General features: G+C 39.2%; 2 protein-coding genes across 2 annotated transcripts; one reads left to right on the top strand and one right to left on the bottom strand.

Moving 5' to 3' along the window:
* Window positions 1-1416: 1416 nt before the first annotated feature.
* On the bottom strand, window positions 1417-5800 carry nsa2 (NSA2 ribosome biogenesis homolog). Its single transcript, XM_080046445.1, has 6 exons — window positions 5665-5800; window positions 4677-4864; window positions 4018-4168; window positions 3440-3619; window positions 2739-2931; window positions 1417-1736 (listed from the first exon to the last, which is right to left on the bottom strand). Exons 1-6 carry the CDS (start codon window positions 5665-5667, stop codon window positions 1669-1671), a joined length of 783 nt encoding a protein of 260 aa, XP_079902571.1. The 5' UTR covers window positions 5668-5800; the 3' UTR covers window positions 1417-1668.
* A 132-nt stretch (window positions 5801-5932) lies between these two features.
* Window positions 5933-17185, top strand: gfm2 (GTP dependent ribosome recycling factor mitochondrial 2). The gene is made up of 20 exons (XM_080046425.1): window positions 5933-6181; window positions 6266-6350; window positions 6790-6835; window positions 6940-7037; window positions 7484-7609; window positions 7873-7961; window positions 8417-8505; window positions 8611-8671; window positions 9095-9280; window positions 9543-9623; window positions 10045-10193; window positions 11746-11886; window positions 12133-12232; window positions 12603-12774; window positions 13299-13375; window positions 13792-13930; window positions 14498-14683; window positions 15043-15158; window positions 15699-15881; window positions 16697-17185. The coding sequence occupies exons 1-20, from the start codon at window positions 6140-6142 to the stop codon at window positions 16823-16825; spliced, it is 2295 nt and encodes a 764-aa protein (XP_079902551.1). The 5' UTR covers window positions 5933-6139; the 3' UTR covers window positions 16826-17185.
* The last annotated feature ends 133 nt before the right edge of the window (window positions 17186-17318 follow it).

Genomic DNA, 17318 nt, shown 5'->3' on the forward strand with positions numbered 1-17318 from the left:
TTCAAACCAAACCTGTGTTCCAATAGATGATACTTAATTCATCTTTAGTCGTTTTTCTCTGAAAACACGTTAGCTAAGTTCTCCAGTACCTTCTTCACACTTCACTTTTTGCCCTGTACTATTTTTTTTACTTTTTGTTTTCGCGCCGGTCTCACACGGTCAGCCAATCAACTGTGAATTATGAAATGACGCTGTTGTAGGGCAGACTTGCATGGCCGCCGGAAGTAGGCAGCACCCCCCTGGTGTCGAGGCAATTTTTTTTAAATGTATAAAATACATTTTAAACCTTTTTCTGTAAGTGTCTGTTCATGTTATTGGAAATAATTTCATTACTGATACAGCAACTTAAATATATTTTAATTTAAATACACTTTTTATTCTATACACTTTATATATAGTTGTTGGAGGTAGACTACACGTTGCAGTTTTTCCGTGATAACGCCGATAAGAAAAACAAATTAAAACATACTTTTAAAATGTGGATAAGGTGCTAGAATGCACAAGAATGAATCACAATCGAGACTGTTCATTAAAATTTCTTCCGGTGGATGATCCCTGGCTCCCCCTACAGGCGCCAAAATGTCCCCTTGAAAACTTACAATTGCTTCCTTCAAATAGTATGCTTAGGTTCATACAAACGAAAGTTAGAGAATAAGCTAATCTACAGTTTAAGTCTTTTTCATACATGGAGAAGGTGCCAGAATTTAAAATGTTTTAATCTTGGTTATTTTACACATGACAACATCAACCGTTGATGTTAATACTAACACATCTATTTATCTGAACCATTATAGAAAATAATCTACATTCAGACAAGACATGTTTTGTATACAGTGAATCCACTGACATTCCTGCTACTACCTCTTTTACCATTAACTAATTACTTTTATCAACAAAAAATCACAACAGTAAGAGTTTTCCTTTTTCAGGGTACCCCCTTGGATATCAAAGTAAAATTCAAGACTTTTTAATACCACATACAATGAATGCCAACATCTGGCTATACTGGCAAAAGTAGGAAGGATATAATCTAAATTCTTAAGCATTTTTGTACTTTGAATAAACCTTTATTATAAACATTGCTATACTGTAAAAATAGATTTGAAGCGTGTATACTCTTAATAACAAAATCAAAAAGAGTTTATTTGTCACATAAGGACCCCTCTCCCAAGTATTTAAAAGGGCAATCAAATAATGTAAGACCTTTGTAAAGGAAGTACAATACTTTGCAGCGAAATTTAATACGCAACGGCCTTATTTTGAGATTTTTTTCCTTTAGTAAATATCTCCAAACTGCATAGGTCTGTTTCGCTGTTTTCAGTGGCAACTTGCTAACTAACTGGCTTTTCTAACCATTATCTTCTCATATGGATTATTCAACAAGTAAGTTAAGAAAAAAAACAAAAATCCCTTAAATATAATGGTGTTATATCAAGTTTATTTATAACATATTTAACACGGTTATCACCCCGTTTTATTTTCCTTTGAGCATTCTTCTGTTAGGAGAAACTGTTGAGCGGCAAAGTGCAGCATCAGCGATCTTCCTGAAGGTCCCATGATTTGAAGCCCATTACAGGTCTCATCTTCGTGTTTTCTTTGACGTCAACAACACTCCCCGTGTACATTTAGAGTGACCAGGCACAGTCCGTATAAAAAAGGTCAAGAGTCTTATACCAGCAGAACTGCATTAATGCAGCCGTCGTTTTCTGGGTTATTCGTCACCTGGGCATATTTACCTGAGAAGAAACAAAGATTTTAGATCATCACATACCAAACTAATAAATCATTTTATTCATTCTTCTGTAACACAATCATTACTTTAAAAATAAGCACTTTGCAGTTTCAGAGGAGGGGGATTTGTTTACATTTGAAGAGCCTGCAGTTAGTTTAGGAAACATTCAAAATACAAATTTCTTGACATGTAATTCTTAGTATTAAATAATTCTATCATCGTAAATCGAAACTAAATTATTTTGAATTAAATGCAGCTAAACATAAGACTAGAATATGTTTGTAAACCAAACATTGGGCCCTGCTACTGTAACAACAGTGAAACAGTAACTTTTCAGGTAGCTTAACAGTGTTCCAGGGATCCAATTTTCCTACGAGGAAAGGTAAGTTTATTCAGTTATGAGAATATACCTTAGAAAATGTTCACTACTCTGACAATCCCAAAGTTACATAGTGCACCTTTAAGCAACATGTTTTAAACGTTTTGTAGACATTATAATTGATCGCAGTCTGGTTCTGTTCCTTCAATACCTTTGTCTTGATGTCATTTCAAAATTTGACATTTTACATGGTTGAACCATTTACAGTGAAAATGGCAGCTGGATGTATTGTTCAGAAACATGTTTATGAATGTACGTTTATTTGAGTTTTCTTGAGTATCTGGAATAATCTGCAGTAGCTCTGAGTCGAGCAGCTGATTGGGCGGTATGATTCAAAAAATAAACAGCTGTCTAGCGTCAAACTAAAACTGTGCAAAAAAGCTCAGTTCAACGTACAATTGAACAGATATTTTTTTTAGGTTAGCATTTATATATATATGGAAAAAAAACGTTTTTCTTCTGGCCCCCACTGCAACAGTACAATGACTTCTGGGACATCACCCCTAAACTCCTTATAGTGACTGCACTTATCACCATCTCAATGCCTCAGTACCCCATATAACCCCACTTCTAAAATACTGAACTATCCCTTTAATACAATGACCAGGTGGATGTATGAGCACTCACCCCAGATAACCTTTCCTCCTTGTGTGACCAAGCCCAGCTCGCTGACGTTGACCTCGACGACGGTTCCCTTGGTAATGACTCCCAGAGACGTGTAGAGGGGGGAGGAGGGGTTTTTCTTCACCCCCAGGATGGGCAGACAGAATGTGGCCTTCAGCTCCGGGTGTGTGACGTGAGCCTTCTTAAAACGCAAACCCTGAGGAGAATAAAGAGAGGTGCTTAGTTTAAAACAATAATGCAATTTCAATTAAACTTCAACACTTGATCTTGAATGCAAGTGAAGAAAACTTAAATGTTGCAGGTTAGTTTGAGTTAAAAAGGACAACTTAAAAGGTGCACTATGCAGTTTCAGAGGAGGGGGATTTGTTTAAATTCACAGAGCCTGCAGTTAGTTTACAAAAACTAATTTTCTCTACATGTCATTTTAAGTATTGAATCATTCTGTCAACATAAATCATAACTACATTATTTTGAGCGAAACATTAGACTTGAATATGTTTGAAAAACAAACTGTAGGGACCTGCTGCTGTGAACAGTAACTTTTCAGGAAGCTTTTTTTAACTTCAAACAGTGTTCCAGGGATCACATTTTCCCATGAGGAAAGTTTGTTTATTGAGATATGAGAATACACCTTAACAAATGTTTACTTCACCAGACTTACATATAGTGCACCTTTAACTATATAAACTGTACTGTGTTCTTACCATGGGTCTGATGAAACGCTCATACTTTGGAGGTTTACGAGTGAAGCCGTCGCCGACGAAAGTGACCTTGGTGACCATTCTCTTCCAGGCTTTCTTCTGTCTCTTTCCAGTTTTGATGACTTTGAGCACCTCCGTCTCTCCCTGGGCGCGCACCTTGGGCAGGGGCACCTCCCACTTGCCCTACAGGAAAAAACATGCAATATTTGTGTTTAGAGAACACAGAAGTAATTTCAACAACTTCTATATCATTTGCCATCCAATTAACAAATATTTAAAAAATAAATTTGAATAGGGATGGCCATTAAGATTTGTTTCTTTAACCTTTTACCAACGAGAATTAACAGTTAGGTTATTAACCGGTTAACTGTTAAGATTTAATGTAGCATATTTATAGTGACATACATGAAGCGTTATAGCAGGGCTCCCGACCATTTTTGGTTCCAAGGCCCGGCATATTAATTTAATTACAATTCAGGGACCGGTAGCCAATTTAAATGCCTTTTGAATATAAACAAGAAATATTCAAAGTGGACAACCAATCACATTAAAAAAGGCGTCCGATTTCAGCTGGTACTTACAGCCTTCTCTTTCCTCTTCTGTTTGATCATGTTGGAGAGGACCTTGGCGCGGGACTGTCCCTCTCTGTCCAGCAGGTAGGCGGGCACTGCTCCCTCTGGGGTCTTATCATCAGCCTTCTGCTTGGTCTTCCTCTGTTCGTGCATTTTGATGCTGCAAAGATACAATTCAGAATCGGTTGGTTGTTCATTGGACATAGTTTTCAATAGTAGGTAATTATATACAGCTCTGGAAAAAATTAAGAAACCACTCCGTTCAGTGTCTCTTGTTTTTACTATTTATGCATTTTGATGCTGCAAAGATACAATTCAATTGGTTGTTCATTGGACAATAGCTTTCAAGGTGTGTTTTTACGTATTTAAAAAACAGTAGGTATTTATATACAGCTCTGGAAAAAATTAAGAGCCCACTCCAAATGTTCAGTGTCTCTCATTTTACTATAATAAAATATAAATATAGGTATTTGTTTGAGTTAAATTAACATTGAGTTTTATTCTATAAACTACTGACATAATTTTTACCAAATGTGATGTGACCAATGTGATGTTCTTTTGCACTGAACAAGGACTTCACTTAATTTTGTTGTACGTGTTACAATGACAATAAAGATATTCTATTCTATTTAATATTGTAATGTAATAATGTGTCCGCCTGTACTCACGTCTTCTTCATCTGGATCTTCTCGGAGTGCCTCTGCTTGTGGTAGATCTTGGCCTTCAGACCGATCATCTTCTTGGCTTTGTGCGACCGCGCGTGGGCCTCACGACTCTCCTTCTTCCTCTTCTTCTCATGGTGGTCCAGACGGTAGCCATGACGCTTACGATGTAACTCTATGTGCTCGTTCTGGGGCTACAGAAGAAAAATAATATATTGAGATATATCAATCTATTATCATTTTAACGTGATAACAAGGTAGGTATAATAATAATAATGCACAAGTTTGATTTGCAAAAATATACAGTTTCAAATACAGGTCGGATACTGTGTACAGTGAAGGCGTTCTAATGAGGACCAATAATGTTGGACGTTTAATAATCTGACATGCAATGATATGGAGTTGTTTTTAAGATTAAAAAGTTAATAATTGTCATATGTTATGTACACAACTAAAAAGCAAAACTAAGGGTTAAGGCTAACCCCATGTCTTGTGTCACTTGTGAATGTGGGGTCATGTAATGCTGATCTGTCATGTTTAATGCAAGTTATTTTTATTAGCTTTTGAAGATACTCCCATTCATTTTGGATTATTTAATTGCAGCGTTAAGAATAAAAAAGGTAAAAATCCTAGTTTCCATCTCTTAGCAATTGTAAGACTTTGAACAGATTGATTAAATACTTTTAATACAAATGCATGCCTTGTGCTATCCTTAATTAATTCAATAATACTTGTTAGGATCTGCAAAAACCCAGATCTACAAATGAACACGGCGTATGGAAAAAAGTAACGTGTATTTAATTTTAATATTAAAACACTTAATCGATGTGTCAGTGGAAGTCAGACGGTTTTCATACAACAAAACAAACACCAGCGCAGAGCAGAACGTCAGTAAGCCACATGTTCACTGAAGCTAACGCTAGCACAATATGCTAACCAGTTAAAACTGCCTGATAAGACACTTTGTACAACGAAAAAGGTTTGTTTTTCTTACCATGTTTGTGTTTAATGAGTTCCGTGTTGCGGTGAATACGTCGCAGGTGGTAACAGTTGATAAAGACGCGGGTTTTTGGTGTTTTTAACTTGAGGCTGGGGTCCTTGGATGTTGTTTTCCCCGTAGCCGATATTTAGAGGAAGTACGTCATCTTGGCGTCAAGTGTTGTCCGTTGCTTTAATGGGTCCGTGTGTTCTCGTGCCCGGAAGAGGAAAAATCCGCACCCGCCTCCTGTTCCTGGGGGATTTATTTTGGAGGTGCACCGTGTGAAAGCGTGACATTTGACAGTTACGTAGATGTGTGTCGTTTTGTAGGACATTTATGAAAAGTCTGCGATGAATTTAGTTTTAACCTGCTGGTTCTAGTATGTCCGTTGTTCTTATGTTCTTGGTTTGACTGCGATGTTGCTGCGCAATGGTTCCTCTATTATCCATGGACCTATTATCGCTTCTGAGGGAAAAAGTTGACATTAAAGATGCGTGACAAAGCGTTCCGGACATTGAGTGGGATGATTTGGGTAATATACTGTCTTCCTCATTCAGTTCTAATGTTCATAAACTATGTTAAAATCATGTTGACTTTATAACGTTGTCATTCACAGGGGAGGTTTGTGTTAACTGCTGGGCTACAGCGCTGCAGGTGTAGAGTGAGCTGTCATGTAAAGAGACGTTACAGCTTTCTTCCAGGTGAGTCATGATTTAAAGGTGCACTATGCAGTTTTAGGGGAGGGGGATTTGTTTACATTTGCAACGCCTGCATTTGGTTTACAAAACATATTTACTCTACATGTAATTCTTAGTATTGAATAATTCTAACAACATAAATAAAAACTGAATTATTTTGAGTAACCTGGAACCAAACGTAAGACTAGAATATGTTCATAAACCAAACGGTGGGCCCTGCTGCTGTAAACAACAACAGTGAAACAATACATTTTCAGGCAGCTTTCTAACTTCAAACAGTGTTCCAAGCATCCAATTTTTCACACAACCAAAGTTACATAGTGCACCTTTATTAAAAAAATATTATTCTCCAATCCAACCTGCGTAAGCTGTAGGAACCCTGCACATTGCATCTTGTATCCTGTCCGATTATCAATATTGTAATTCATGTTTACTGTCATAGATGACGTCAAATCCTTGCGGGCTGTGGCCAATCCTGAAACGTCAAAGTAAGTTATTTTATTCTGCAGCCTCTGTTCTTTAGATACGTCTACTAAACGTGTGTTCTAGAACTTCTAGGCTCCTTGTTGACTTCTGTGTGATGTGTCTGCAGGATCCGAAACATTGGCATCATGGCCCACATAGACGCAGGCAAGACCACAACCACCGAGAGAATGCTTTACTACTCGGGCTACACCAGAGCCCTAGGAGGTGTGTAGTAGGATGGGGGGAAAAATTACAAATTGAATTTTGAGTCTGACAAATCGAATAATTAATTTCTTTGTTTGTGATGCAATTTTTGAGGATTTAGTAATTTATTTTGTTCTTACTTTGATGTTAATTTTTAAGGCAACACATAACACATAATTTCTTAGATTTTTTAAAACTTTTTGATATTCATTTTGAGGATTGCAGATTGAAAAATATAATTAAAAAAAAAAAAATTTAAACTGATAAATATATAGGATAGGCAGAAATAAGCTTTTACTTCAGCCTAAGCCTTTTTAGTCATTAACTGTTGTTGAATGTATAAAATTATATGTTTTATAAATTATTGTTTTTAAATGACTAAATAAAAACTGTATATATAATAATATAATAATACCTGTCTGTTCCCGTGTCTCACATATGTGTTATATATTTCTGTTTCATTTCAGACGTGGATGACGGGGACACAGTCACAGATTTCATGGCCCAGGAGAGGGAGCGTGGCATCACCATACAGTCGGCAGCCGTCACGTTTGATTGGAAAAGCCACAGAATAAACCTCATAGACACCCCAGGTAGAAAGAGAGAAAAAAAGGTGTGGTAGAAAAAAAAATCTACCAATGGAAATGGGAAGGAGAAGACACTAAAATATGAGTGTGTGTGTGTGTGTGTGTGTGTGTGTGTGTGTGTGTGTGTGTGTGTGTGTGTGTGTGTGTGTGTGTGTGTGTGTGTGTGTGTGTGTGTGTGTGTGTGTGTGTGTGTGTGTGTGTGTGTGTGTGTGTGTGTGTGTGTGTGTGTGTGTGTGTGTGTGTGTGTGTGTGTGTGTGTGTGATGACAGGACACGTTGACTTCACTCTGGAGGTAGAACGTGCACTTCGTGTCCTTGATGGCGCTGTTGCCGTATTCGATGCTTCAGCTGGCGTTGAGGTAACCTACTCGTTTTAAACCTTTTTCTCATGTTAAAGGTGCACTATGCAGTTTCAGGGGAGAGGGGTTCGTTTACATTTGAATAGCCTGCAGTTAGTTTACAAAACATATTTTCTCCATTATGTAATAAGTAAGTATTGAATAATTCTATCATCATAAAATTAGTTTGAGGCACATGGAACCAAACGTAAGACTAGAATATGTTTGTAAACCAAACTGTAGGGCCCTGCTGCTGTAAACAACAACAGCGAAACAGTAACTTTTAAGGTAGCTTTCTAACTTCAAACAATGTTACAGGGATACAATTTTCTTGCGAGTAAAGTTATGAGAATAAACCTTAGAATACTTTCACTTCTCTGACACACCCAAAGTTACATAGTGCACCTTTAAAATATTTTCAAACTTTAAAAGAAAAATGTTGACACTCGCTTCTGTCCCCTTGGAAACCCATTCAGGCTCAAACTGTGACCGTGTGGCGACAGGCGGAGAAGCACCACGTTCCATGTGTCTGTTTCCTCAATAAGATGGATAAGCCGGCAGCAGAGTGAGTAGCTAAACAATCTAAACATACACAAGTATTTTACATATTTGTTGTATTTCTTTGAAAATGTAACAATTAAAACATCTTCTTGAATTGTTTTTCTCTCAGCCTTAGTTTCTCCCTTGAGAGCATAAGAAAGAAGTTGAAAGCCAACCCGGTCCTCCTGCAGGTAGGTCCAGGTAGAAAAAAAATGGCAAATGACTATTTTGAAATGAAGGGTAAACCTGTAAACTGCAGAAAAGACAAGGCAAGTTTATTTCTATAGCCCAATTCAGACACAAGGCCATTCAAAGTGCTTTATAGGGGCATACAATACATCAAGATTAGACGTTAGAAATTGCATTAAAGAGACACTAAAAACAAATAAAATACATCAAGATTCAAGATAATACATTAAACTTACAAATACATTTTACTTAAAAACCAAATGGGGACGGGTTCGAATCCCGCCCGGGTCAGTTCTTTGCATCTCTTCCCCTCTTTGCCTCATTTCCACTCTGTCTTTCCAAGTCCATATAATGAAGCAAAAAAAAAAAAAAAACAATTGGGGAGTATGTCACCAAGTAATTGAGTTTCCTCCTCTGTTTGGTAGATTCCTGTGGGCAGTGGTAAAAGCTTCTCCGGTGTGGTGGACTTGTTAACCAACCAGAAGCTTGTCTGGAAGCTCCGCTCTCTGGGAGAAGATGGACGGACGTTTGAAAGCAAACCTCTGGACCGGTCGGATGAGCCTGAACTCCTGCAGGAGGTCCACGAGGCCAGGGCAGCGCTGATTGAGCAGGTGCATTTCATAGCGTTTACTTTACATCAATGTTAAAACATCAAGACATGAGGCGCTCCGGTGGCGTAGTGGTCGCGGGTTCAAATCCGATCCGTGGACCTTTACTGCAGGTCATCCCCCCCTCTCTCTGTCTCCCCATTTCACCTCTGTACTATCTAATAAAGCTTGAAAATGCTAAAAAATCCTAAAAAAAACAAAAACAACATCAAGACATTCTAGATTTTTTTTCTTCTTTCGTTTACACGTCTGTTTTGAATCACAGGTCGCTGATCTGGACGACGAGTTTGCGGATCTGCTGCTGACTGATTTCAGTGACAACTTTGACGCCGTTCCCTCCATCAAAGTAAGTTTGTATTGATACCGAAGTATAATACGCCCAGAGTAGTGCTGGTGTTTGGGGATGGTTGGATGGCCTAGAGGAAAGGGGGCTGATTAGTAACCATGAGGTCTCTGGTTCCTCCTCCCAGTAACCATGAGGTCGCTGAGTCGATCCTCAGCACCGGACAGGAGGTTGTTGGTAGTAAAACTAGTGGTGTCTGGTATTACATCTACGGTGCCCACCATCTCTCCCATTGTGTCCTTGAGCAAGGCACTTAACCAAGGTGTTCTAGGGGCGCTGTACTATGGCTGACCCTGCGCTCTGACCCCCTATGAAGTGTGGTTACTTGAGAGGGGAGATGCGAAAAAGACAAATTTCAATGTGCCTTGTGTAAATTGATTAATAAAGTAACTTAACTGGGTAAGCTGTGCTTGTGTGTCCCCAGCTGCAGGAGGCCGTGCGGCGGGTGACTTTGGCCCGTACAGGCGTCCCGGTGCTCTGTGGAAGCTCCCTGAAGAACAAAGGTGTTCAGCCTCTGCTAGACGCCATCACCGCCTACCTGCCCGCCCCCGACGAACGCCACCACGACCTGGTGTGAGTGGGATCTGTCAACTAATTCAGAACCAAGTTTACAAGATGATTGGTGGTCATGAAGATTTTTGTCAAAGTTTTGCGTTCAGATAAGAGACGAGAGGAATTTAAAAAAAATACAGAATTTCAATAAAAAAATAGTTTTACTAACGGCCCCCACACATCCTACCTCTACTGCGCGTCTACCTCGCGTCTGCGTCTGCCTTTTTGTCACAGACTGTGAAATCAACGTAGAGCGAGCACACATCCAACCTCAGACGCACTGCTGAGGCGCGTCGGAGGCACGTCTGCAGCGACGCTCCCCTTCACCTCAGGAGGCTCGCCTATTTTTTTCTGAGAGCAGCGCGTCTCTCTCGCGTCTCTGTGCTTTAAACTGATAGAGAAATACTCTGCTGACAGTCATACCAGCAGCATTCACTCAAGTTACACGTTTACCCGGTGTGTTTATTTCAAAATAAAACATCCCTCAGTCGTATACGCGAATAATCCCTTTATTTCACGATTTAATTGTGCAATCAAAATCCGAGGGATTTAAAACCTAATTTTCAATTAGTTCTGGCATTTCATTTTTGGATAAATGACACATATAGAGATCCAATATAGTGAAGAAATAAAAAAGATCATGATGAGCGCAACAGTTTTCCGTTGCTCTATCTGTGTCTACGGCCTTGTTCTTCCCCGACCACACCCCCCTCTCTCTCTCCCGTATAAATCAGTAAAGTGATTTTTGAAATACTCTGCTGAGAGTCATATTGACTTCATACTGGCAGCTTTCGCTGTAGTTTCACCATTTCCTGGTGTGTCCCCTTCAAAATAAAACTTCCAACAAGCGAAAATATGGCAAAAAAAAAGAAAAAAAATGGCAATGGGGCGCACGGATTACTGCCCAGACTCAATATAAATCATATGCATCATAGATGACATGAAATAACTTCATTTTTAATGGGAATTATCTATGAAAACTCTATGTAGAAAGATAGGGCTTTTAGAAGCAGCGCTGCAGCAGCAGCAGCTGCTGAGACGTTGCATGTGTGTCCGAGAAAAGTCCGAGAGAGGCAGCAGTAAGGTAACGCGACGCGCTCCAGAGGTAGACGCAGGATGTGTGTGGGGGCCGTTAATCACATCGTGTCAGCCTTTTATACCAAGGCTTTCTTATAGTGAATTAGTGACTTACTCTGTTAAACTGGTTTAACTGGAAGTCTGTGGAGTAATCTTAAGGAGCCTCAGTTGAAACCGATTTGAAAATATTTTCTCTTCTAAAACACTCAAGTAGACAATACATGTTCATTGCATGAAAGATGGACATTCCAAACATGCTGTAATCATCGCTCATTGAAGATACTGTGCTATGATACAAAAAAAAAATGTTTAGATAATTATTTGGCATGGTGCAGAGAGGGGAATGACATGCAGAGAACGACCCGGGCTGGATTCTAACCCGTGGTCTGCTGTGAAGAGGACTGAGCCTCTATAGGCAATGTTTTTTTTTAAATAATATACATTTGTTCACTGTTTTCAGACCATAATCTCTGTGTTATCATCTCTCACCCTACAGGCGTTGGTATGGAGACGACCTGTGCGCTCTGGCCTTCAAGGTTGTCCATGACAAGCAGCGAGGTCCTCTGGTGTTCCTCAGGATTTACTCTGGAACTCTGAAGACACAGACGGCCGTCCACAACATCAACAGGAACAGTGTGTATGTACTAGTGTCCATAAGGCTCAATAGGGCTTCACAATTAATCGTTAAAAGAATGTGGATAGAGCGCGTACCATATTGGCTCCGGCCTTCGTTGCAGTGGTCGCGGGTTCGAATCCGACCTGTGGACCTTTACTGCATTTCATTCCCCTCTCTGCCCCGTTTCATCTCTGTCTCTCCAAAGCTGTCTAATAAAGCTTAAAAATGCCCCAAAAAATAAATAAATATAATAACTTTTTTGTGTAGTGAGAGGATGAGCCGACTGCTGGTGCCGTTTGCCGATCAGCAGGTGGAGATCTCCTCCATGACGGCGGGAAACATCGCTCTGACTGTAGGACTCAAGCAGGTAGGACATCCTCAACACCCATTCAGAAAAGTTATTGTTTTATACTTTTGTAATTTTTATTTTTATTTGGATACATTTTTTATTTGTTTGTTGTTATTGTCTGTTCAATGTAATCAGTGGATGAGAAAAATATATATTATAGTGACGCAAGATTGAAGAAAACCTGCCTTTAAACCATGATCGGTGCACGAGAAATAATATGTTTCTGGCAATGTCTCTGCCTGCATTTCTTCTTTGTTTTAACTATCTCTTAAATACAATTTCTAATGTCTAATCTTGATGTATGTTATGTCCCTGTAAAGCACTTTTGAATGGCCTTGTGTCTGAATGGTGCTATATATGAATAAACTTGCATTGCCTTTCTCTTCAGACAGTCACAGGGGACACCATAGTTTCATCGAAGGCTTCGGCAGCGGCGGCGGCCCGACGGTACCAAGCCGACACGGGTCAGAAGCACGTCAGCGTGGTGCTGTCAGGGGTGGAGGTCCCTGAACCTGTCTTCTTCTGCACCATAGAGCCTCCAACCATGGCTAAACAGGCCGGTACGTGATGGGGATTATTACATTACATTACATTTTATTTAGCTGGTGCTTTACCCAAAGCAACCTTACAGTGAGTGCATTCAACCATGAAGGTACAAATTCAGAACAACAAGAATCACGTACTGTAAGTAGTATAGCTTCAAATAAACCAAACTACAGTGCCATATGCAAGTGCTACATGTAGGTGTAAAACTATATAAAAATAGCATTATTTGCACTGATGGTCTCGAATGTCAATTATGATCATCAGATGAAAAATTAGACTGTTTCAGAAATATTTAAAAGTTCCTCGTAGCACCTTTAAATAACAATGGTTTACAGAGAAGGGGTGGGATTAAATAAGTGTGAACTTCTTCCCACTCCTTTTCGAACCTGCCATTCCAATCCTGAAGTGTTGGTCATTCATGTATCTAGTTATGCTTTCTATTTTGTGTAATATCATTATTTTTCTGTATGACAATTTCTGTTTTCTTTTACATCAATCAATCAATCAATCAATCAATCAATCAATCAATCAATCAAAGACCTTGAGAACGCACTCAGCTGCCTGCAGAGAGAAGACCCCAGTCTGAAAGTCCGGCTCGACCCAGATTCCGGCCAGGTAAGACCATCATTGGATTAGCCGGGAGTCGGACCTTCTCCTTTAAGTCTGTGCTGCCATCTGCCACGATGAGTCTACTTAGAAAGGGAAAGGGAGTTAATGTGTGGAATTCTTTTGATAAAAAAATCTGTTACAAGCTATGAATTTACAAAAAAAAATATATATATACTAAAAAATATGTTAAATAGAAAAGTGAATGATGCATGGCAATGTGTATATGAATGAGAATGCATTTAAAATTGTGTTTTCATATCTTCTGCACCTAATATATAAAACATACAGAAATTAATAATAATAATATTACATAAAAATAAGTTTTCTTTACTATTTATGTTATGTTACAGTATTATGTGATGCTGCGAGTGTTATTGAAATAAACTAAACTTAATATCCGTCTCCCTCTGTCTCACCCTCAGACCATTCTGTGTGGGATGGGAGAGCTGCACATCGAGATCATCCACGATCGCATCCGCAGAGAATACAACATTGAGACCCACCTGGGACCGCTGCAGGTGGCCTACAGGGAGACTGTGCTCCACCAAGTCTCCACTACAGGTAAACAGCTACACTTCACAATCAGTGCTCTAGGTCAGGGGTTCACAACCTTTTTTGTTCCAAGGACCGGTATATTCATAGAAAAAAAAATCAGGGTCCGGTTGCCAATCTTAATGCCAACATTTGATTATGCAGCATTAGCATTTAGCACACTTTTTAAACAAATTTCTTGCACCTTGGTTAGTTTACAAACATTAGTTAGATTCTAGGTTACGGATAGGGGAGGAACTGCAAACTGTACTTTTCCTTATTTTTTTCTTCCTGTATGAATTCTTTTCTGCCTATCTCTATAATGTAGATTGCACATTTTAAACTTTTTACTTTATATTCTATTTTATATATAACGTTTTATTTTGTACGCTTTTTGAATTTATTTACTGTTAATATTGTTTATCTTTATCTTATTCTACTTTATTATTATTATTATTATTATTATTATTATTATTATTATCATTATTATTATTAGTATGTTCCTATTGCACTGTGGGTCAGAGACAAACACCATTTTGATGCTTATGTATGCCTCCATATTTTAAGGATTGACAAAGTTTGACTTGACTTGACTAGATACGCTGGACCGTACTGTTGGGGAGAGACGCCACATAGCAACAGTAGAGCTGTCCGTCAGACCGGTGGATGCCTCCTCTCCGGCCGGCTCCTGTGAGTTCTCCTTCACTGAGGAACTGAAGGAACAGCTGTCACCGGAAATACAAGAGGCGGTGGAGAACGGAGTAGACAGCTCGTATCTTCAAGGTATGATAGAGGAAAAAAAACTCTTTTTATACTTTACACTGCCACTGTGTATTATTTTAAAGATGCTACGAGGAACTTTGAAATATTTCTGAAACAGTCTAATTTTTCCTCTGATGATCATAAATTACATGTAACAGCAAACGAGACCATCAGTGCAAGGAATGCTTTTTTTATATAGTTATATAGTTCGTTATGCCTTTGTCATGGGTATACGCTCACCCAGGAACAACAGCTGGCATAGTAAAAACACTTCCGCTTTTGTCCAAAGGGGGCGCAAGAATGAACACAAACTGAAAGTTCCTCGGGGCACCTTTAACTAGAAACATTGACGTGTGTTCAATCCCTGTTTCCACCTTCAGGCCCGTTGCTAGGTTACCCTTTACTGGGCGTGTCCACGCTGATCCAAAGTGTGGCGATGCAACCAGGAACCTCTCCCGCCATGGTGTCTGCCTGCGTGTCCCGCTGCATGCTCAAGGTACAAAAGCACAACATCATCCCTGTGTTCCAAATAGAATACTTTCTTTTTCTATTCTACATACTACATCTGACCATAAAAATAATCTAGTAAGTATGCAGTAAGAATACGATTAGGACATACTTTTACTTATTTATTTCATCATAACATTGCGCCTTGATCTTGCCTCTTCCCTATATATTCATCACTTCCGGTGCGCACAGGATTGTGGGTCAGAATCGCCCAAATAGCATGCTGATTTCAACATTAAAAATCTTGGGTATTTTTGAGCATACCAAACCTAACCACAAGACATCCTAAATACTAAACAGCAGAAAGTATCGGGTATAGGAACGCAGGGCATGTGTCCTCCATTAGTAATTTAAAATACAAGGAGATAGATAGATAGATAGATAGATAGATAGATAGATAGATAGATAGATAGATAGATAGATAGATAGATAGATAGATGAACACTGTATACAGACAGATAGATAGATACTGTATATAGACAGACAGACAGACAGATAATTCACCGCTGTGTTTTGCTATGCCCCCCAGGCCCTGAGGCAGGCAGGAGGGCAGGTGCTGGAGCCCGTCATGTCTCTGGAGGTGACGGTAGGAGAGGATCACCTGGGCACGGTGCTGGGAGACTTGTCCCAGAGACGTGGGACCGTACGGGACATCCAGAGTCGCCACGACGACAAGGTGCTGCTAGCCACCGTGCCCCTGGCTGAGATGATGGTGAGATGACCAACAAGTCAATGGTGTTGTCATGTAGAGTTCCATTTAATGGGTCACACTGAAAGTTATTTACTATTTAGTGCTGGAATGGAATAAGGGATTATAAGAAGGATGAATCTCTTGGGATCAATCACCTCGTTTCCGAGGGGGTCATTAACACAAATATAGTATAAAGAACACAACACAAAACAAAAACAAAAAATACACACATATACAGAAACTGGGTTGCAGGGTGGTTAAATCCCATGCTCCCGGCCACATGTCAAAGTGTCCCTAGGCAAGACACTGAACCCTTAATTGCTTCCGATAGTTAGCTTGCATCCTGCATGGTAGCTGCTATCGCTGTATCTAAAATGTAAATATAAAATTTAGTTTTAAATAAGGCTAGTTAAAGAAAATATTTAAAAATAAATTAATTACATATTCTCAAGGACTGTTCTTACATAGAAATTCCAGGTACTTTACTTGAGTATTTACATTTAAAGTAGCTACAAAGAACTTTTTAAATATTTCTGAAAAGTCTAATTTTTCCTCTGATGATAAATTACATGTAACAGCAAACGAGACCATCAGTGAAAAGAATGCTTTTTTAATTTATTTTTTCTTAATGCCTTTGTCATGGGTATATACACTCACCCAGGAAATACAGCTGGCGTAGTAAAAACACTACCGCTTTTGTCCAAAGGGGACGTAAGAATTAACACACTCACTAAAAGTTCCTCGGAGCACCTTTTAATGTAACTGTATACAGACAGCTTTTGAGTACCGGTAAAGGAGTGTGACTGACCCGTTGATGCCCGGTTTCCTTCCTAAAGGGATATTCCACCGTCCTGCGAACACTGACGTCCGGTAACGCCACCTTCTCCCTGGAGCTGGACACCTACGAGGCCATGAACCCCCAGGACCAGAGCGTCCTGCTCAAGAGAATGGCTGGTCTGCTGTGATCCAACAGTTATCAACACTGTTACAATTATCAAGTATTTATCATTCATGTCTCTAATTATGCTTTCTATTTTGTGTAACACCATTATTTTCTTTATATTTAAATTTTTTTCTTTTACATGTTCAAAATAAATGTAAATTAAATCAAATCAAAAACTGTTAAGCAATGGGACCAATGGCTGAGACTGAGGATTTGCTGATGAACAAAAAAAGGACTTGACCACTACTGAAAAGTAGCATGAGTTAGAAAGCTATTTAAAACTTTAAAAAATATATACAAACACTGCAACAAAGGACAAAACCAATTGTATACTGTATCATGTTTTTTGCTGGGTGTAAAAATAAATTTGCAGTCAAATATTTCACATCTTTTTTTTTTAAAGATTTTTTTTAAGTAAAAGGTCCACGGGTCGGATTCAAACCCGCAACCACTGCAACAAGGACTGAGCAAATATGGTGTGCGCTCATATGGTGTGCGCTCTACCCCCTACGCCC

The sequence above is a fragment of the Ammodytes marinus genome (genome assembly GCF_949987685.1).
Source record: "Ammodytes marinus genome assembly, chromosome: 18".
In the NCBI taxonomy this organism is placed as follows: Eukaryota; Metazoa; Chordata; class Actinopteri; order Uranoscopiformes; family Ammodytidae; genus Ammodytes; species Ammodytes marinus.